Source organism: Harpia harpyja, chromosome 7 (assembly GCF_026419915.1).
Source record: "Harpia harpyja isolate bHarHar1 chromosome 7, bHarHar1 primary haplotype, whole genome shotgun sequence".
Lineage (NCBI taxonomy): Eukaryota > Metazoa > Chordata > Aves > Accipitriformes > Accipitridae > Harpia > Harpia harpyja.
The window spans coordinates 30,834,112-30,857,060 of NC_068946.1; the positions used below are offsets into that span (position 1 = coordinate 30,834,112).

The following is a 22,949-nucleotide window of genomic DNA, read 5'->3' on the forward strand; positions in this document are numbered from 1 at the left end:
AAATTTTAGTAGGATGCGTATTGAATTTTAGTTCATGCGTATTGAAGAGTTTGAGATCCACAAGCCAAATCAAAAGCACCAAAAGTGCACCGTCTTGTCATAAGTAGATGTACTTTCATTTATTGTATAGGCTATGTGATAGGAATGGTACACAGAATGTAATGTCTGCACTACGGAGGCTTTTAGAAGTGTGAAATAACAAAGAAAAACTCAATATGGCTGTCAGCTGTAGTTTTCCCTTTGTTGATTTTACTTTGGCGCCTTTTAAAGATGAAAAATATATATGTCGGTGACTTCCACTGAGTTTTCACTTGTGCTGGACATTGGTGCTGGACATCAGATCACTTATCTGGTGTTCTGAAATACTATTTGTCCTACAGTCAGAGATTACAAAGATACAGCCTGTGGGATCTTAAGTAAACGCTGATGAATAGCAGAAAGCTGCTTTCTATTGTTTTACCTTCTGACCACAAGTATGCAATAAATAAGCATAAATGTAGAAAAGTGACCCCAAAGTTGTATCTGGCGCATTCTTAAACCATTAGTGCACACACTTAAAATGTTGTTAAAATTTTCCTCTTCTAATAAAGTATGAAATAATTTATATGGTACTCTACAGCAGTTACTTTTGGTGGGAAGCTGATGAAGATCACTTATCTCTGTTTATCTCTACAGATTGTTAGGGAAGTTTTTTTTTCTCTTCCTCTTCTTTTGCTGCTGCCGTTTTTTTTTTTTTCCTTTCTTCCAGGAAAGAAAGACCTGACAGAGAAGGTATGTTCTTGATGCTGACAGGCTTTGCCTGATAGGCCTCCTCTGAAAATTTTAATGACAGTTCTTTATCTTTAGCTCTTGGATGGCCAACGGTTTGTGTTGCTGGGAGAGGGACTGCTTTCTGAGTCAGCAGAGGCCAGGGATGAGGTCAGTGTCACAGGCGTGCTCTGATGGTGACGCTGAGGGCGATTGCTGCAGCAGATGTTGACTGGCAGCCACCAAGAAAGGGGACAAACAGTGGCAGTTTTGCAAACTGTGTTTTGAGGGGAGAAACCAAGCAGTTGCAGCCTGTGTGAGGCAGTTTTCATCGGTGGAATGAGATACAGTAAATGATACTCAGTCGCTCTGCAAGTAACAAGAGCAAAGTTACTGTTACGATAGAGCTTGCGGAAGCCAATTTTTTTTTCTAAGAGCCATGATGTAGCCTAAAAATTATGTGTTCAGCAGGAGATTTAAGCCTGACAGCAACTTGACCTAGGGCAGTTAGACTGAAGCGAGACAAGTGTCCTGGCTGGCTTTCTTCACAGCTTTTCTTTCCACATTTTTGCTTGCATTACTTTAGTCTTGGCGTGACAAGGGTTTCAGGATGTTTGTCCAGGAGCCTGGACAGACGAGAGGTCATTAGCTGCAATCTGGGGGAAACAAAATACGCATTGGGGTTGCGATTACTGAAACACGGATGGCAAAGGGCCGCAGGTGGAAGCCGACATCTGCCCGAGGCACTATCCGCAGCCGGTTTTCACCTGTGATCCATTTGACTTGCGTTCAACCCGCACTCACGCACGTGTACCTCCAAAGAGCAGAGCGCCACTGCTGTTACCTTAACGGGCCTGCTAGCGCTAAAAAACGCTAAAAACCATCCCGTTCACAATGGCCCCTCAGTTCCTGACAGGAGGCCGGGGCGGGGCCGGGCGGTGCCCGGCGGGGCCGAGGCCGAGGCCCGAGGCCTGCGGGGCGCAGCGCAGCGCTCGGCACCCCCTAGCGGGGCGGCGGCGGCGCATTGTCTCCCGGCGGGGTGGGGCTTCGCGCCGCCGTCTCTCGGTCCGGCCGGGTCCCGCGCAGCTGCCGCGGCGGCTCCGCGGGAGGGGCGGGCGGTACCGCGGCTCCGCGCCCCGCGGGCGGGGGGCGGGTTGCTGAAGCGAGGGCGGCGGAGCGGAGGCGGGCCCGGCAGCGCCCGGTGCTCGCCGTCTCCTTGCCGACGGGGGAGGGGTCGGAGCCGCCCCCGTCCCCGGGGAACCGCCGCCGGGCCAGCGAGGCGGTACGAGGCGGCTGAGGGCAGCCGCCGCACAGCCTAGCCGGAGCGGGCGGGTCCCGGCTCCGCCCCGCGTCCTCCCAGCCCCGGGCACCCGCAGCGCCGCAGCCGGGTGAGTAGCCGCGTCCGGCGGGGCTCTTCCCTCGCCCGAGCCCGCCGAGGGGTGGCCCGGCAGCCCCGGACGCGGCGCAGGCCCTGCGGCTCGGCCGCGCTTTGTTCCCCGGGCGGTGGCGTCGGAGCCGCGGCGCGCCGCGCTCCGTCGGGCGGCGGCTGGCTGCCGGCCCTCCCGGGGGGCGGCGGTGGCCCGGCCTTGCGGCAGGGCAGCCCTCCCGCGCCCGGCCTCCCTGGCCGGCGCTGCCTCCCCGCGGCAGGCGGCGGGAGGGCTAACGGAGTACCTGGCCGCTGGCTGCGGAGCTCCCCCCCCCGCCTCCTTTTCCCTGCCCCTTTGTGGGGGGCCGGGGGCACAGCAGGTCGGTACGGCCCAGGGAAACCCGCGCAACAGGTTTCGGTATTGTTCGTGCCGCCGCTACGTACGTGGCCGCGGCGGTGGGGGAGCTCCCGAGTGGCCGCCGCCGCCGGCGGGGCCTGCCTTTGTGCGGGCGGCGGGGGCGGGAGGGCGGCGGCCCCCTCCCGCCGGGCCCCGCCGCGGCCGCCCCGCGGGTGTCACGGCAGGCTCGGGGAGGAAGGGAGGGAGGAAAGAGGGGGCTTCGGGCAAGGGAGAGCTCACCGGAGGGAGGCGGCGGCGGGACGGGGAGCAGGCTTCCCGGCTCGCCGGTGCGCTCGGCTTGGCGTGGGGATTTTCCCGGCGCGTCGCCGCTGGTCACCGCGGCGGCGGGCTGGTGGGGACGAGTCACGGCCGTGTGGCTGCCTCGGCGTCAGGCGGTCCTGGCAACGTGTCTGGAAGCGCTGCCCGGTCGGGAAGCTGATTCACTGCTGAAGCAGTGGTTGCTCAGAGCCATGGTTGCCATTTCTTTGGCTTTTGACAGGTCCATTGTCTAGCCATTTTGCCTCTCCCTCCCATAACTGTAGCGTCCCTTGCAGCCCCTTACACAGAGCTTTTTTAGCCAGGCAGTTGTAGGAAGGAGATGCTCTAAAGCACCCTTTTTCTTAAAGGATTTTACGAGTGTATGGAAGCAAGGGTGGAGACGATTAATGGAGAAGGGTTCTTTGTTTTTTGGGGTTTTGTGCTGTTTTTTTTTTTAATGGGCAAAATTGGTAAGGCTTACATGGATGGACATTAGTAGATGCTGTTGTCACTTGTTCTTTCATCTTCCTTCATCCCAAAGGAAATACTGCCCTTCTGCATTTTTGGTATTGGAGTGGCTACATTGTCCCAACGACTGGATGTTGACTCTGTTCACACATTAAAACTCACTGTGTTGAGGAAGTACTGGGGGTTTTTTTTCCCCCCTTTCCTCATTCTGTGACATTGTCTGCTAAGATTCGGTGTGTAGTAAATAGTGAATAATGTTACTACATTATAGGAACAGTGATGGTGATGAACTTATGTGCTACTAAGAGTTCTCATCTTTCTGAATGTGTGTTTTTATAGTCCTAGTCCCATTGTCTATACCAAGCAGAAACTTAAGGAGGAGAAAAGGGGGAAGGTGGACCACAGAATAGAACTGAAGTTTGGTCAGAGAGGTCTACTGCTTGCTGGTAAGGTGCTGATAATGCTTTGCTCTGTCAGGGGGGGAACCCCCCCCCCCCCACCTCACTGCCCCCCCCATCCCCCCAAAACTAGGAGTAATTACAGTGTACTTTAGAGACGGATTTTAGGATTTTGCAAAATTCTTTACATCATAGATTGCTGCTTGAAGAATCCTGTAAAATCACCTCAGCCAACTTTTTTCCTAAAGTAGCATGCTAATAGATGATATTTTATTTGCAGTTTAGATGATCTGTAATGTCATTTTTCCTAGAAACAAGAGTTAAGAGAAGAAAATATGTGTATTTTCAAATTTCATACAAGAAACAGTGCCATGACATCTCCTGGAGTTGTAAGCTATAATTCTAAATTGGCTGTGGAATCACATTTCTCAGTAAAGCTTATGTAAACAAGGGAAATGTACATAGTTTTGTTATTTTCCAGCAGCAGAATAAAGGAGTCGGGTGAATTTCAGCTCAGTTTCAATTTGCTGCTGCTTGGGAGTGGTAGTAGGGAGGGGAACTGGATGTACTTCTGGAAGACTAGATACATTGGTGGTGAACTTCAATACAATGCTACATAACTGTCAAGAGTCCTTAGAGACAGTGAATGAAGAGGAGCACCTTTATTCCCCAGTGACTATGAGTGGTTGGGGAAATATAGAACACCCATAGGTAGCTTCTGATAAAGTAGACAAAGCCTAGCATAGGGTCTTGTAGGGATAAGAAATGATCTTGCAGGATTTCCGCCACGTCTCTGTTCAAGCTATCTTGCGCACTTGCTATTGATATTCTTGTTCCTGATCGCTAGTTTATTTTCCTGACTAGAAAACTTCCGGTAATATAAGTTGGGTTTTTTTGTTGTTGTGTTTTGTTCTTTGTTTGTTTTTTTTAATTTAAAACTTGTTGTGAGAGAGATTACTGTAATGACTGCTGCATCTGAGTAACTATAAAACCTATGAAATGTGTTTAGCATCTTGGCTTTGCCTGTAATGCAGTATACACTAATTTTGAGTTTTGGGGTTTCGTTGGTGGATGGAATTTGATTAGTTACAAGGTTCCATGCAAGTCTTAAAGCATTTGCTGAGGTTTTATGTTTGCTTATCTCTTAATTCTGCATCTTCTAATACAAATAGGGACTAATTAAATTTTTTAATTCAAGTTATAATTTGCCTTTTTAAATTGTATAGCAGTGATTAACTTAGTTTCTAGGAATACATTCTTCCTCAGTTTGAAAAAAAAACGCTAACGCTGTTCTGTTTTCAATTTTGCCTAAAACTCTGTGTAGATTACCTCTGACTGAAAGCATACTACAAGGATTCTGGTTCTTGTTACTTCCCCACTGCTTCCGGTGCTGCCTCAGGAGCATTGCCTGCTAATTATAAACAATGTTGATGTCTACCATATGTTTTGGTAGAAAATACGGGATTCCTGCTGTCCCACTCAACTCAAATGCCTAGCTTACAAGTATTTGTGAATATATAATGGAAATGTTGACTCCTGTATCATGTAGATTTGTAATAAACCCTTGTTTTCAGCCTCCAAGGAAATAAAAGTTTTAGATTGAGTATCAACATCTAAAAATATGGTCAAATACTTTTTTCATTTAAATTTGCAGAATCTGAGATCCGGAGCTCAAACTTGTATCCCTAACGGACAGTGTTGCATTCCAGTACCAATGGTAAGTAAGATCAATCTCTTCCAAAAATAACATCTTTAAAATTTTCATGCAATATATTTGGTTCTTATGAAGCTTTGACACTGATGAATACACTGCAGAGGACAGTATCTTTGCAACTGGTTTTGCACAAACTTATTTAGGCTGTAACTCAAGCCTTCTTTAACTTACCTACTTTACTTCGTTTTTGTCTTGTGACTTTCAAAAATCTTTAAAAGGCACTATAACATAACTAAAGCTTCTGATACTAAAGTTATGTTACATAGTTTGGCTTAGGCACTATAAAATAGTGCAGCTTGTGTTACAGTGTCTCATGTAGTGTTAGTGTCTCAGAGCAGTGTTTGCAAATGTATTGGAGGGTGTTTAAGTGTAAGACTGGAGATACGTGAATTCTAATTCTAAGAAGGAGCTGTGGTTGTGGGTGAGTAAGGAAAGAAGTTTTAAAAGCATTGAGGTAGATTGTTGCTGCTCTGATGGGGTTGATAAGCTTGTGCGCAGAAGAGAAATGAGAAACTTGAGCACCTTGAGTGAGCAAATAGAAAAATGCACTAGCAAAGCTTTTTACTCTTTAGACAAAATGAGAGTGAGAGATTTTTGAAGTGAGGATATCCTTACAGCAGACTCTAAACTCGACAAGGAAGCAAGTGAAAATCAATATGGAGTGTTGTTTTCCTGTTTCTAGGTAAGAAGATGAGCTGCTGCATTTTGGACAAGCTGAAGTTTGGAACGCTGGGATGTAAAGAACCCATTAAGAAGGAAATTACAATAGTTAAGAGGAGATGAAGGTACGACTTAGGGCTTCACAGAATCAATGATTCAAGGGAGATAGATGCATTATGCATGTGAGAATTCAGAGCCAAGCTAAACTCCTATGGTGTTGGCAGAGTTGAATTTGAGATGTGTTCTTAGAGAGATGTCATGAAGGATAAATGTTGACCAGACCAAGTAAGGCCAAAAAAAAAAAAAAAAAAAAGGTGTTGGAAGAGCAAGATAAATAAATGGATTTGATGTTAACTTGATGTTTTGGTCACTAAAAGATACATATGACTGAACTTGAGAAAATAAATAGCCCTTCTTGAGGAAAAGGGTCAGGCTGGACACATAATACGTAGACGAAAGGTGCCATGGCTTATCTACTTCTTGGTGTTGGTAAAAGCAATGGTTTCTTCAGTATACTCTCAATACGGGTTGTCTTATTTTCTCTCTGCTAGCATAGTGTTTGCTAGTTCTTTCATGTTACATTCTAATTTGGCCCTAGAAAGTAGTATCAGTGGAAAACGTATGAGTGTTACATCTATGCAAGATGCTCCAGGTAGCAGTTGAGAGCTTGATTTTATATTCTCTGATGTATGTGACCATTTATTTGCTTATGATAGTGGAATGCTACATGTTTTATTTTGAGGGAGTGGGAGAGAGGGAGAGGTGCTGTGGTTTCTGCAGGTGGTTGCTGTGGCCAATTTAATTTGTGGTTTGCAGCTGAAACGTTCATAGTTTTTAACATGAGTACAAAAACTGAAGGCATCTGTGCAAGTTAAGGAAAGATTTATTTCTCTTGCGCACAGTAATTAAAGGGCACCATAGATAATTATTTTTATTTTGTATAGCAATGAATTCAGGTAATTCTGAAATATTTTGAAACTTAAAAATGTGAATGAACAAGGTATTTATGTACCAGAGCTGGCATATTTCAATCTCTTCTACTTTTGTGTTTGGTTAAGATTAGCAAAGGTCTCAGACTACTTATTTATTCCTTATGAAGGGATTTTTATTATTATCCTCATTGTGTCTACCTTGTGTGTTGTGCAGTGAGGGGGGGAAGCCACTACTATAAAATTTTTTTTTTTTTTTTTCTTTTTAAATACAGTGGAAATTGTTCAGCATGTTTCAAGATCCACACAAAATCTTATTCTTGAGCTGGGAACTTTTTGGTCAGGTATCAAACCCAAAGTTTTAGAGATTCGTAAACAGTTTTTTATTAGCCTCTCATTTTGTTTTCTTCTTGTTTTGGGTCAGTTTTCTCCACCTAAAAAGGATGACTGCTTTTGTGTGTCCTACACTTAGGTCTACACACCCCACCCTACTCTTCCTTTCAAACAGTCCCTTGGCCTTTCATACCCCCAGCCGCTCTAGATGGCTTTGGGTTTAGAAGAGCATTTCTTTTTGCTTCGGTTCAGGTGTATTGTCACTATACTGAGCTAAGATGTGATTCCTGAGGGCCTGAGCCACATGCACTTTTAACCAATGCCAAGTATGTGTATTGTTATGGAGTTGTAGATTGTTTTCTTATATAAACATTATAAAAGGAACAAGAAGTTCTAATCTTGCACCCCAGAGGAAAGTTTTTTTGTTTTGGTTTTTTTTATTTGCTCCAGACTGCCAACAGTTGGACTCATCAGTGCAGCTGTTTGTCTTTTGACTTTGTCTGTTGACTTGGCTCCTTACAGCCAGAATTGTCCAATGTCATTCCTCCCACTGTCTTAGTTTTATGAAGTACTGGAGGCATAAGAGCTCTCTGTCATCTTTCATCACAAACTGGTTTTGGACAGTTCCTTAAAGAACTGGTAGTAAGGTACTCGTTTCCCCCAGCTCATTCTTGCAAGCTTTTATGACTTGTTTTTCTTTTTGTTTGGTGGTTTGTGGTGTTTTTTTTTTGTTTTTTTTTTTTAGTAGAGGGAACTAGAAGAGGAGTATGTAATTTTATTTTGCTCTTCATTGATTATTTTTCTTCCCCCCAACCTGTGACTCAAAAACTATTTCTGTGGGAGAATTTACAGTCTGTGTGATTTCTGTCTTATTTCCGCATGATCTCTAGGTAAAATTTTAAGAGCTGAACCTGAGATTTATTTTTTTATGGGTCTTAGGAAAGTGTGATGAAGAAGAGAAAATGTCTATGCTATGCTTTGAACATAGCATTTCAATTGATCTGTTGCTATGTAGAAAGTGGTGGAAGAAGCAACCTCCCAAATTGCATCATTTTGCGTATTCTGTGGTCGCTTGATGCTGTGAAGTGAGTTGGGGCTATACCAGATGACTGCAACTTCTGCTGTTTTGGCTGCCTATTGCAAGGGAGGGTGTAACGTAGATCAGTGTCTTCTGTTGCCTGTGGCAACATCCTACAAGGGCAAGCTATAGGGTTCAGCAGGAAGGTAGACATGGGGTCTCTCTCTAAATGTGGCAGAAAAGGAAATGTGAAGATGCATCTAAAGCCTGTGACTTATTTTCTTGACTATTCTAGATTAAAGAAGTCTGAAAACTGCTGTAATTTAATGTATACTGTATGTGTTTGGCTTGGCCTGAGGCTGGAAAAGGTAGAAAACTCTAGCAAGCTGTCATTTTGTATGTCATGTGTTGTAGCATCATTACGAACTTCTGCATGTGTTCCTTCGGGTTGGAGCAGGACTGCTGTCTGTGGATGTTGACTTAGAATCCAAAGAAGTGCTATTCTTTGAGAGAGTGCTAATTGCTGCACAGTATCCTGTGCTTGCCCTTCTTGTATGAAAAGACTGAGGTGTCAGTATTGTGTTTCACAGCTGTACATGCAGATGTTATTGTGCATCCTTAGTGTTATTGTTTCTGTGCTCAGTACTCTTCCTTCTTTTCTTTCCCTCTGACACTTGCTCTAAGTCTGAGGAAAAGCCCTACCATTCTGTGAAATGAATAGTTGACTGAGATAAAAGTTAAAACTTATGAGCACAATGTCTTTTCTTCTCAGATGGCATAACCTCTTTTACTCACTTGTTCTCAATTTGCTGGTTAACTGTTCCTTATATTGCTCATCACTTCTTTTTGCCACTCATCTTTTATTTCGCTTTTCACAGAATGTTGAGGGGGTGAAAAAGGGTGGAAACGAATATGGAAGATGGGTTAAATAGAGGAAGTAGTTAACCAACAGCTCTTCTAAATTTTCTTATTAGCTATAGTTAGAAGACAAAGTGTACAAGGTAGGACTTGAGCCTCCAGGTGAAAGCGGGGCAGAAGGAATGGAGTTTTTCCAAGCTTAAATTTGGTATGGCTGTGACAATGTGCTTTGGATCATGGCCTAGCAAACTGGTAACCCTGGGTTTAACCAAAAATAGAGAACGTTTTCAATCTGTCCATTCATCTGCTGTCACAAGTTGCTGCGTTAGAGTACTAACTCTGTATGTGTAATAGAACTGAGATTGTATGGTTGCCTTTTGCTTTAAAATTAAACAAGCTTACACACTGATGAAATCTACTGAGTCTATGGTTTTTATTTTCTTAATCCTTTAGTGTGAATGAACAGGTTATAGAAGATCAGGAATATTTTCCTTGTGTTCAACTTGAAAATCAGGCATAATATAAAACTTCAGTATGCCCTTTTTTGTGGATAGATTTTACAGATAGTCAAAAAGAAAATAAAAAAAATTAAAAAGAACAAAATGGTTGAAAAAGCAAAAAACTTGATTTGATATTCGCTAAATATGTGAAGTTACCTTTTTCATGAGGTTTTAAAGGGTTCTAATGTTAAAAATTCATTACTGCTGCTAATAATATATTAGAGTAAAAACAAAACACTGCATTTAAGTACCTAAGCTGATGTTCATCTGTCAGGTTTTACTATTATTTTGAAACTGTCCAGCTGAGTAACCCAATTCCATGTGCTCTTTAATTGAAGGCAGCATTAACTAATGAATGTTTACAGCCTTTTTCTACTTTTTGGGCAGGTTTGATGTGCTTCTCGAATTACCCTGGGGTATCAGCCCTGGAGACACCTTTGTGTTCTCTCAGTCTTTGTGCCACTTAGCTTGGGAGAGATGACATCCTTTAATGTAGCTTTAAAGGAAGGTGAAATAATAATCTACATAGATAATTGTCATATCCAGCTTCCTCTCTGTCTTTTGCACATGGATTTTATTTCTGTGTCAGGCAGATGAACTTTTTTTTTTTTTAAGCTGATCTGGGGAAAGCTTGGGGTAATGCTTTGTGGGTTAAAGTTAGCATCTGAAAAAACTCGCATGCTGGCTTCAGGTAACGAAGATGTTAATTTTTAAGGTCTGCAATTCAGAGATTGATTTTCAGAGAAAAAAATTTCATTCTATATGACAGGCTTTTTTTTTTTTGTGGTACTTCAGAATATCTATTGTTATTTGTGCTATTGTTTGTGCCTGGACTTGCAAGCTGCTACAGTTTTGAATGTAGCTGCCCATCTGCTGCTTGGTTATTTATAGGCAGATCTGTGGAGTTCCTTCTAAGTCTTCAAAAACATTAATGAATTAAACATCACAATACTCTTGTAAAAAGGGAATTAGATGGAGGCACTGAATGAACACTAAAGGGGATAAATGACTTGCTGAAAGCTCTATGTATATTTCATAGCAAAACAAGGAATAGAAACCAGATTATTTTTTTTTCCTGACTTAGTCTTGTTTTTAACAGACCAGCTACACTCTCTTGCTTGATACATGATGAGGGAATGAAGAAAGTACTCATTCTTTGAAACTTGCAATGGATACTTGTGAACAGACTAACCCATTTAAAGGCCTTGCACCATGTACTGAGAGTATTAAATGTTTCAGGTCTAACCAATTTGAGTAAACATGTTTATATTAATTCTCACTGAGCCTGAATTTGTTTTGATTGTTAATGTTTTTGACCAGTGGTTGCCACTGGGTTGCTTAGAAAGAAAACACTTGTTTACTTGCAGGGCAGCTTCTGTCTAACGTCTTCAGGGTGTCTTCCAGTCCTGTAGTCAATGCGAGTCTGTCAACTTCTCCCTCTGCCCTTTCTCTTTAATAGACTTTTAAAATGGTTTTAAACAGTGTCTGGACATTGGTTCTTATTTAATTTCTTTTATTAGATGAGACTGAAGATATGCAGCAGAAAATGCGTGTGATACTCTTCATCAGAAATTACAACTTCTATGCTGAATTACACGTAGTTCTTATTGTGTGTGAGTTTTGTGGGGTTTTGTTGGCTTTTTGAAAGAAATTCTAGAATTTTAAACTGTGAGTAAAACAATGTAATTTGCAGTCTTTCCAGAGCCTAGAAATGATAGGGGATGCAGCTTACCAAGTCATGATCTGATTTCACATTGGAGTGCAGCCTGAATTATTGTTTGCATTTTTCTGTTCTGTAAATTTCTTTTTTTACTATTTGTTTACTGTCTCTCCAGCCTCCAGTCCTCCCCCTAATGTATACCTATTTCGTTTAAGTTTGTAATTAAGTGAATTTTCTCCACAAGTAGTATTGATTTCTGCTCGGGGAGGGTCAGAAGAGGTTTCTATTTCACTGGAACACCTTTCAAATATTTAGCTTTTAAATACAAATATTATGTGGATTTAGTCTTGCCACTTTTCTGTGGAAATCTTCAAAAGAATGAATACATTGGTGGAGATTTAACATTGCTGTATTGATTAAAAAACCTGAAAGCCGAGGTCATTCTAGACAAGTTCAATGAGGTTCTTCAATATAGTTCCTTTATTTAACACGTTTCCTGTATCCACAAGTTTCACAATTTGGCATATGGCATTTTGATTGGCAACGTAGATTGCAGGTGGGCATGCAGCACTCTAGATTGTTTCTGAAATTCAGCAAACAGATTTAACCTCTTCAACTTGTTTCATATCTGTAAAATTTGAGCATATAACAGTTAGGTCTTTTGTTCTGGAAGTGATAAAATGCAGCTTCTTGAAGTATTTCACTTTCCTCAAGTGAAATCTGTTTTCTTCAGTGCTCTTGTTTTTCTTCTGTAGTTTTTTTTCTATTTAATGAGTCCAAATGCCTTTTTTATTGATGAATAGACACTGGATCTGCTTCTTTCAGCTAAATAACGGTATGACATTGAGCAACACATCATTCTTTCCTCATTCTAAATTGAGAGTTTGTTGGCCAGTTTAAGAACCTGTCATTTTGTCTTTGTCCGAACAAATTAAAAAGACTTTACATTTTATTTGTAGGTCTAAATATACTTATATCTGCCTTTTAGCAGTGTACCTTTTTAAAACACCTTTGATACCTCCCAGTGGAAAGTAGACGTCAGGTCTCTTGAAATTGTTTCACTTTCCAATATTAAAAAAAAGATACTTAGTTAAATTCATCCTGAGATTCTCTGGAGTGCTAAAGATAGAGAAGGATGTTAAACCTTATTTTTAAACCTCAAGATTTTTTTTCTGGTATGTTCTGATAACCTGCTCTGGTGAGAGTTTTCTTCTAGGTGGAGCACATCAAAGCTCTCACAGAAGACAGGTAATTGAAACCCTCAGGAGTTTCTGGAACAAAGGCTAGGTGTTTGAAATGATTGGCAATTGTTCTAATTGTTCTGACTCGCCTCCCTCCACTCTGAATGAACAGAATGCTTCCTTTGGTTCCAGGAAATCTGGAACAAAAGAACTATTTTGATCCTTGGACAGTACCACTACTGTGGCAGAAAGCCAGGCAGTGCTTTGATATTAAATAAACTGGTCTTTTTACAACAGCAAAGAAATGTGCTCCCTCAAGTCAGTAAGTTGATGCAAACATTTGTTCATATGTGAAAGTATGAAGATAATGAAGTGTGTGTGTGTCCAGGTTTGGGCTTTCTTCATTGATTATAATAAAGGGTCATTTCTAATAATTTTGAAATATAACCTGGGGAGGAGAGGGAAAAATCATTACCAGGTATGTGTTCCACATCTTAAGAAAAAAAGAATACTGCCAGTTAAATAGCTTACACAGGGTAGTTTGAGCGTGGTGTTTGAGAGACAAAAATGACTGCCCGAGTCATGCTTGAGTTTTGTGCAACAAGTAACCTACAAATTTTTGTCTGAAGCATACAGGGAGCTTTAATAGGATGCTTGTTTGAGTAATTGTTTACAGTGCAAGCTGTTTTGGGACTCAGTTTCCTGAAAGAACTGAAATTTCTTTGTCTCCTTCTGTAATATGGGAAATGTGTATTTTGTATAATTGACAAAAATGACACTTAAATATGGAGATTTTGGGGTTAGGGATGGGAATGAACATTGTGAAGCATTTATGCGTTGGAACAGGGAGGGACATTAAAAAGTTGTTAATGTTATTTCTGTTTCATAATTAAAATAATCATTCTGCTTTTTTTGTTTGTAATGAAGCTCATTGTTTAATAAGAAAAGGAATAACTATTCTATTTTACCTCAGGTGCTCTATTTGGACTTCTCTGTTCTTTTTCTTCTTTCTCCTGCATCATTCATTTTGATGCAGTTAACCCCCCCCCCCCCCCCAAAACAAACAAACAAACAAACCAAAACCGCAACCAAACAACCCACCAAACCAACACAAAGTTCCATTTGTGTGCATGAATGCTGAAGTATCCAGATAACTCCAGGTTGCTGTCTGAAGCCCTGTGCCTGGAATTAAAGAAAAAAAAATTTTTTTTGATCTGTTTTTTATTTTGACTGGATACTGGCACCTATCTTGATTGCGTATTTCTGTGCAGAATTAGGCTTATTTTATTATATGGATTGATTTGTGCAAGTATGAACTGAGAAAGACTTACACACAGATGCCAGTTGCTACTTTGTGTAGGCTGGAAGAGGAGGTTGCGGTTCAAACATCCTGTTGATCTGTCAATGAAACACAGAAGCTAATCACAGTGAATTGCAGTTCATAATGCAGTAAAAATGGGATGAGGGTAAGAAGGGATTTGGAGACAAAAGGAGCAGAAACATTTCCAGCTGTAGGTTAGACATACTTATTCTGGCTGTTGGATGTTTTTCTTTAATTGAAGACCTGCTGGTGGTAGGGTAATGGGAGTGTCCTGACATAAATGCAGAATAACGTATTTAAGTAATTATTATATTCCTGGTAATGTGAGACAGACTATGCAAAAGTGTAATTTTACTTACACTTACTTTATATCTGAATGACCAAGCAAACACATGATCTATCTGTAAATTAATTGTAGTTTAATGAGGTTGGGAAATAAGACTTTTATATAAATTATCTCAGTGTCTTTGGTTGAGATTCTGCTTTGATTTTCTTTCTTTTTTTCTTTTTTTTTTTTTTTTTTTCCCCACAATGAGGAGGAATAAATCTTTAATTAAGAGTTACATGGAAAAGTGCATATGATAATGTTTTCTCTTCAGTTTTTACAATACTTTGGAGTTTGCTTAGTGTTCTGTGCTTCCTTCAGAAGAGTACAAAAGTGTTTTGTCCAGTGCTCATTCTAGTAAAATGTTGTAATTGATTTCCCATGCTTGACAACTTTAAATTCTTGTGTTTCAGAGCTGTGAAAATTATCTGAAGTAGAATGGAAGCTTCAGTAATATTACCCATTCTGAAGAAAAAATTGGCTTTTCTTTCAGGTATGGTTTCTGTTTTCCTCAGTTGATTCCTCCCTGCATAATTTGGATGGGATTTTTAGGTTGGTTATTTGTATTTGCTGGATGTATTTAACAGAAATTTATTGTTGGTTAGCAGTTTGTCATATTTCAGAAGGATCTCTGAAACTTTTAATCTAGTAGCCAAGCTATTGCTGTTGGCATTTAGCACTGTAGCCTGTAACTCAACCCACAAAGTCGATGTAATGAAGTTTCAGTCCATATATAAAAGAATGATGATTTAGCAGTCATCCAAGAATAATCCTTTCTGGTTTTTTTATGTGGTTTTAGAAATGCAGAGGGAATATTTTCAGGATTTTCTTTAGAAAATTTTTCCTTCCTTTTCATCCCTGTATTTTCTCCAACGTAGAAATGGATGGAAGCAGAATTAGCCATGCATTGCAACATTTTGATTATTGCCAAGTAATTAATTCAGGCAAGGCTGGAATTATTGTTATATTTATTAAAACTTCTTGAATCTTGGGTTGAAGGTAACTTTCTCTTCTCCCCCATGTCAGAGAAAAACAAAAGAGAATACTTAAAGTGATGAATGACATTCTCTTGCTGATTTCATTGCTGTCATAGATAGCTGAGTTAATTCTTGGTGTTTGTCTACTCTAGGGTAGGTAGGGTAACTTCACAAACTGACAAGTGTTGCCATAAATAAGATATTCTTCTGGTCTACTTTAGTTTATCTAGTCTAGTTTAGCCTGCTCCAGTCACTTGAGAAGTGAAACCTGTTCCTTTTGTTAATAGAACTTGTTTTGCTTTGAATTTGCTCACTGTCCCCAGCAATTGCAAATCAAACTATTCCTGTTTAAAAACAAACAAAACCCCCCCCAAAACTCAACTTACATTAAAGCCTGGGATAGTGGGCAATTTCTTCCGTAGTAATAGCAGATGCACAGTATGTTGGTTGTTTAGCATTACGCCGCAAGGGGAAGTTCTCATTAACTAGAGTGCATTTTCAATTTGCTATTAAAGCTGCCTGATCCATTTTGAAATACAGATGTTCTTAGTGGAAAGTAATTTGTTGAGTGGCAGTTTAAATGCTAGGAACCTTTTCGAACCGACGTATTTCTAAGTAGGTTGGACCTTTTTGGAATTGTGTAGTATTAATGGATGCTTTAATGAATGGTAAAGATTCTTGCAGTAGTTCTTTTATGCGTTCTTCATTGTAGGTAAAGGAACCTGACAGAGAAATCAGTTCATCATGTCTCTTTAAAGCAATTTTATTCCATATAGTTTCATAAATAAGAACATACTAATGATTAAAAACAAATAATCAGAAAAATTGTATTTTAGGAAAACATTCTCCAGTGTTGATACGTTGAAGTCTTTTGTCATTTTCGAGTTAAACTGGTACAAATAATCTTAGCCCTGCCTTCTTTTTCTGGAAGCAAAACAGAGTTGTTTCTAATGGAGCAGCATCTCCTCAGATTTGGAATCCATGGCTGTGTAGCTTCTGGGTTGGTAGGTCATTACAAATAGCAGGGAAAAAAAGGCAAGCTACTGACTCGGCAAAAAACCAGAACGAACGCTTTGGTGCAAAATGAATTTAAAAATTTCTTTTTGTGATGCTTTTAGTTGCTGTTCTTAACTTAAATGTGTTTTTAGTTTATAAATTACACCACTTCTTCTGAGTTACAACACACATCAAGTTAATTTCCCCATTTTATTTTTCAGGTTTAATTCTAAGCCTAAAGGCTCAGTCTGAGTGTAGTGCTTTTTTGTAAGACAAGGAGGTGGTGTTTGCCACGCCTAAAATGACAATGTGATTGGGTTTGCCTCATAAACATTGTGTTCTGAAGGTGGTGGTAAATATTTATACAATTGTTAATTTTTAGAAAGGAGTTACAAATAATACAACCAAGATCAAAGAACAACTTTGCTGTTTAATTAAATAATTCTTATTGTTTAGTGTGTTAGTATTGGGAAATGTTAGACTAAATCCATGATAGCCATCACTTCTTAACTGGTAACTTTAGGTAGTATTCCTTTAAAGCCCCATCTGGGTTTTTTTCAGTATTTCCTTTAAAAATACAGTTTCCAGTTAAAATGATTCGTAGATGGATAAAGATATACCAGTTATCTTTTACATAAATGACTGGCCATCTTTTTCACCAAGGAAAAGAATCTGTGATAAATTCTACCTTGTTGTCTTTTTTGCGCTATGGCAGGTTGACAGAATGTTTACCTGATCTGCATATACTTCAGTGCAAGAAAGCAGCACAAAAATGACAGTGCAGGCAGAATACAGATGTTCGAATCTTTCTAGTAGTAGTGTTTGCAAGCTGGGGGAAAAACGTGCCAGTTGTTACGCAAGATGACTTGTCATGAAACCGAATAATTTAGATAATTATAGCAGTCGTTTCGTGAAATGTCAAGAGATTATAGTTTTGGGGTTTGGTTTGTGGGGTTTTTTTGTCAGTTCAGCAAACGCTGTGTAAATCCAGGTATAAAAGTGAGAATTTTTATATGTCTAGTATCTTGCATGAGTGGGCTTCAAGTGCCAATTTGAAACTTTCATTAGTTAGACCCTGTTCAACACTGGAGTCTTTCAAGTCTGTGTAAGCAAAACATGAACCTACTATTAATAGTTAATTACTTTTGTGGGGGCTGGTGTTTGTCTGCCTCATGAGTCTGGAATTAACTTTGAACAGAACAAGTCCCTTCAGTTATGAGTCAGCTATGGTAAGACTAACTTGCTATAAAGGCAAGAAGAAAATGTGTTATTCTGCAAACACTTCCTTCTCCAGCCCTGTATATATTCATTTGAAATGAGCAACTTTAATGCTTCACTCATGGGTAGGAGAGGAGAGGGAGTGTTAGATACAAGACTTTACCATTGAATCGATATGGCTTCTGAAGTATTATTTTACATCCACAAACCTACCATTTTCCTCTTATTTGTTGGATTTAATGTGTGCTCACTAAGCAGTGTAGCAAGTGGAGAGAAATTTTTTTCACTCCAAGTGTACAGATGAGAACAAATGTCCAGTTTTTAAAGCATTGAGGTATCTTTCCTTCCTTGTTCTCCCACCTTCCCCACTCCAATTTTCAGGCTTTCTGCCATTCAGAAACAGAGAAGGGTGGACAATCTGTAAATAACTGTTCTTTAAACTGTGATTCCCTCTTAGTTTCTGCAGAAAGGATCTACCCGTTTGTCCTTTCTCATATAGCACCACTCTTTAATTCTTCTGTTTATAAATACAGTTATTAAAAAGTGCATTGCTGTTTTCCAGCAACAGTTCTCCCCCAAAAAAGAGAAAGGGAGGGGAACACGACTATTGCAGTGGACCACTTAAAGCAGTAGATCCTTTATGAACATGTGGAAAATAGGTGTGTATCAGTGGATCTTTAATACTCTTTGGGGAGTTTGCACAGCTTTGAAAACAAGGAAAAAACCTATTGCTATTAAGATGCCAGCGTATGTTGTGTAAACAGTGTTTTTTCCATTATCTTGCAGAATCTCTAATGGATGGGGGGAATTCTTAACAAATTGTGTCAATGTATATGTATGCATCTGCAAGCATTACTGTGCTGTGCTTGTGCACTTTGTCTTGTTTCTGCACAGCTCTTAGTATTCTGTAAAAAGTTGTTCTGGTTAGCTAGAACTTCAGTTCTACCAATATTAAGTGACTTTATGAAGCAAAAGCATGATTTAATGGCTTTAACCACATGAATAACACACTTAATTTGAGAATAAAGATGTTCTTTCTTGGGTTACAGAAATTTACTTTGCTTCTTTTTCACCCCAAATAAAGTTGAGATTATTGTTATCTTTGTACAGTTTTTCTAAAATATGGAGAAAAATATTGAGTAACTGCCTCCTACATGTACTTAAGTGGCTCTGTAGTTTTTTTTAATAAAATAGCCAAGATATTAAAACTTATTCTAAAAAATAATAGTGAAGAAAATGGAAAAGGCTTTCAGCTACTCTATGTAGTGGAAAATTTGAAACTGGTTTGATGTAGAGATGGGTATTAGTTTAAAAAAAATAATCAAGGATTAAAAAAAATCCTTTCACCACCAAACTTTAAGATGGCTGAAATTGTGGTTTAGTAAGCTATAAACTCAAGCACTATATTCTTCTGGAGTATGTTTGGATTCATTAATGTTCTTCACTTCATGTGCAAATTGCCCTCTCCACTTCTCTTACTTCCCTTCCTGTTCGCCCCCACCAAAAAAACCCCACCAAAATATTTGATTGGGTTTTGAAATTAAGATCTCTCTTTTTTTTTTTTTCTTCTCTGTTTGCTGGTTATAGAAATTAAAAGATTGAAGGGCAGAGAAGAAAAAAAAATAGATAAGGTGGTTTGCTCAAAATGGTGAATATGTGAACTAGATTAATTGCTCCAAATTAAGTGGAAAGATCTGTCACAGCTACCTTTGCCCCTTGTCTACTTAATTCTCTGATGAGTTAATAGCTGTTTAGGGGCAAATGTTTTGGTCTCAAGGCCTTCTGCCTTCAAAAGATCACCAGGGATGCCCTTGTATTTGGAGATGTGGTGATAATAGTCAACTGCACACCTGATTTGCTTCGCTCTACAGCACTTGCTGATTGACCCTTTCAGGGAGCTATGTCCGTATTTATTTTTCATGGGATCTTGTTGTAGTCAATGGATTTGGCTTCAGTTCCAATTTAAGCTATGAGTAAGAACCTACTCCAAATCCATTTTGGTTACTGGTTCACACCTGTGTGACTCAAAAGTCAATCATTTAGCAGAAAGACCAGAAGAGAAAATTTCAGCTTTCTCTTAAGATCCACATTTTTTTTTTTTTTTTAAATTGTACCTTTCCAGAGGCTTTCTTGAGTTTGTGTAGTCAAAACCAAAACAACCCAAACCACAGTTGTAGAACACAGCCTACTTAAATGCAGCACATCAGCATCACCTAACACTTGATTTTACTGGATCTCATAATGGACATTTAAATGTGAGGCCAGCTCTTTCAATATTTTTGTTGCTGATACTGTTTGTATAACTTTTACCAGAAAGGTTTGAAAACACATATGAAGATTAAAGCAACTGGTTGGAAATATTTATCTTAATTGTGAAGTGACTGTTACGTGTTTGTAAGTAGGTCTGGAAATCTTACATGTTTGATGAATGAACTACCAATTTCGAGTATGTGCCATGGGCAGCCTGCGTGGTACAAGATCCTCCTTTGTGTACTCTATGTTTCTAGGAGGTGGTGTGTTCCAGTTGGAGCTGGTGTGTACATGCTCACCTTGGAAGCTTACCAGGTTTCTGACAGACTGATAGTGTAGAAGGTCTAGGAGATACTTTTTAACAATGTAATCTAGATATGCAAAAATAATGCTTCTAGAAAAATTGATTTGTGTTGTTTATGTTGAAAGTACTAGATGAAAGGCTTTGACAGCTACAGATGTGGTCTAGGCTCTGAAGCCTTGGTGATGCCTTAAAATATCAATGTGGTGAATGAATCCTCACAACTGAGAGGTGAAATGTCAGTCGTGATTTTCACAACTTTAAAGATTACTTTTATGATGTATATTGAGACCATGTAACTGCAAAGTATTTCTTTTACCTTAAAGCCATCACATTACCTTTCTAATGACTTTTTCCCCCTGAAATAGGAGGGAAGGACAGAAGAAGTGGCCTCATTCTGACAATTCCATTATGCCTTGAACAGACGAGTATGGACGAGCTGAGTGTCACACTAGACTACCTTCTAAGTATCCCAAGGTGATTTCAAAGGCATTCTGTTCAGGGCTGCCTTCTTTTCAAGTGGTAGAAGGGATCTTTTATTGGTTTTTCTTTTTATTTGCCTTTCAATACCTAATGAATTTTACATAAATACTTATTTAAATTGTGATACTGTCTGACTGAATTGGAAACATACATCCCAATAAATTAAGGGATATCTACTAAGGCTTGCATATGTCCTTTTATTCTGTATATCTGGCTTTGGGGTTTTTTTTGTCTTGTGTATTTCCTCACTCCTTTCTTGGGATATCTTTGGTAATTTCTTTTTAATGACATTGCACCTAAATTACTAAGTAAATTAATGAGTCATTCTGATGAAACTCTGAAGCTTGCAAAGGTAGCATTGCCCAAAGTAAAAAAGCTTCCTCCTCTTTGCGCCTAATCTTTGTAGCTTGTAGTGCTTAAGTTTGCACTGAGTCTAAAAACATATGAAGTCTTACTGAAGTTAGTGAGCAACTCAAATGCTTAAAGATACTGCTTAAATGTGCTGAATGACAACTTGAGTATCCTGCCATCCAAACCTTGCTGTAAAATCATTGTTGATGAAGTTCTGTGCATGTAACCCTGCAAGCTTATAGTGACAATTTTTGGTCCTAGCTTAGTTAACTGCATTTTTTTTTTTTCTTAATATCCAGAGATCAATCTTTATCATAGCTTTGCTTTGTTCTCTTGTGCTGCTGATTTAAAAAGGAAAGAAGCCTCTCGTATAAATGCTTACTTTTGTATCCCTTTAAATTCCTCTTCTGGAAATAGAGGAACAATGGCATAACTGAAGACTGTTTAGTGTACTTTGCTTATTGCAATCTATAAATGTTTTTAAAACTCCATTAAATGATCTGATTTGTTTGTAATTAAGACTGTTTAAAAAAGTTCTGATTGGGGAGAGAGAAGCAAAGACTAAATTCAGGATGCTTACATGTAAAACATCAATAGGTATGTGAATATATTGCACAATGTTTTAGTTGTGGAAGTTTTAGGGTTTTTCAAACAGCTTGTTGTCTCTTGTAAAGTCACGAATATACCAAATGGTCCTTCGTGCAGGTCATCTCATTGACTTAAGGACTTGGCTGTATTTATGGAACAGATGCAGGCATTGTTGTTCTAGCAAGCATTAATTATTCCACAGTCTCACCCTGATGTATGTTTTTACATACATTAGTGTAAAAATAACTGTCTGAAAATTCAACCACAGTACTCTTTGTACTTGGTACAAACTGGGAAGTCTGTTTGAAAGCAAAGTTCGATGTTCCCATGTCTAATGTTTTGTTTGTCAGACATGGAAAAAATGATCTCTCTCTTATGGTGGCAGTAGGGAAAAATCATTGTTGTTCTTGTTTGTATGTTGTTTTTTAGTGGGAAATGCAAACTTCTTGGCCTAAGCGCTTGCCTTTTTTGTTCTGGAAAGACTTGCTGAACTGTGTTTGAAAAAAGGAAGGGTGTGGGGAGGGATGTTGTCACAAACCCAGATAGCTGTCCAAGAAACATTAATGTTACTTTTTTCCCCAGATTCTATGTGTAAGGTAACCTGATATGTTTAACTTTTAATTCAGTTGTGCATGACATATGTTGTAACCATAACTCTTTTGAAATGTGCATTCTAGTGTTGATGGATAGCTGTGTCCAAAATTTGAGAGGCATAACTGTTTATAGTGTCTCGGGTAAAATTTCTTTGGGGTGTGTGTGGGGTGAGAGTGTGTGTGTGTAAAGCTTTCCTAAAACTTACAACAACTTATTGCTAGCGTTTAAGTCTACTGTTATGCCTTGTTTGATGCTATTTAAAATTCTTGGATTCTGAAGAGGCCTCTTCAGAATCCAAGAAAAATAAAAGTGGCAATGTTATGCTATTGTCTGTGCATACTGAAGTTTGCTTCCTTTGTTGTATTGTTCTCTGTATTGTGGCTGAAATCACCAAGTGTTTTTTACATTTTAACTGCCATACAAACATTTATGTTTGTGTTGGCTGAACTTTTCAGAAGTGGTAGTTCAATTTTGACTCTGGTTGGTTTGGTGTTTTAGTTTTTTAATAGATTTAGTAGTAGAGAAGAGGAGATGCTGATACTGCTAGATTATGAGCCTAAGGAAGCCATGTCTCAAGATGCTATAGTAGCGCTATTTATCTTGTTCTTAAAAGTAGTGGTATTGTGTCTTTTGAGTTCATTCTGATTAAACATTGCATGCATAAAGCCTGAATGTTCAGCGTGCTTCCAGAAAAATGTGTGTGATCTTAGAGGTTCCTTAAAACAAAAAGCATATATGGATTGGCAGCCAACTTTGTAATTATTTTTTCCTAAATAGACTAGTAAGGTGCCTTTTTTCCTTTTTTTTAAATTCCAAGATAAATTTGTCTTCCACCCATACCTGAGGAAGCTCAGCTTAATCTTGAAATAAATAACAGTTAAATTTCTCAGTGTGAAACATAATGCTTAGCGTTACATGCAAATTGCTTTGATTTTTCTAAGCTAAGGAGATCACAGAAATGGCTTTGTTTTGTAATTGCAGATTTGTGTGCTAAAGATCACATAATGCTTCTCTACCTCATGTAAATGTCGTGTTTTTTAGTTACTTATAACTTTGCC

General features: G+C 39.3%; 1 protein-coding gene across 6 annotated transcripts in view; it reads left to right on the top strand.

Moving 5' to 3' along the window:
• Positions 1-1,857: 1,857 nt before the first annotated feature.
• Positions 1,858-22,949, top strand: part of SESTD1 (SEC14 and spectrin domain containing 1) — a 62,208-nt gene continuing 41,116 nt past the window's right edge. The window contains exons 1-7 of one of the 6 annotated variants that reach the window (XM_052792077.1): positions 1,861-2,135; positions 3,576-3,682; positions 5,289-5,351; positions 6,031-6,133; positions 12,680-12,809; positions 14,547-14,626; positions 20,244-20,352. In XM_052792077.1, coding sequence (XP_052648037.1) covers positions 14,572-14,626; positions 20,244-20,352 — 164 coding nt within the window. In that variant the 5' untranslated portion in view covers positions 1,861-2,135; positions 3,576-3,682; positions 5,289-5,351; ... (1 more) ...; positions 12,680-12,809; positions 14,547-14,571. Of the gene's footprint in view, positions 2,136-3,575; positions 3,683-5,288; positions 5,352-6,030; positions 6,134-12,679; positions 12,810-14,546; positions 14,627-20,243; positions 20,353-22,949 lie in introns of all 6 variants that reach the window. The other 5 variants (XM_052792081.1, XM_052792075.1, XM_052792079.1 and 2 more) reach the window with 5 other exon arrangements.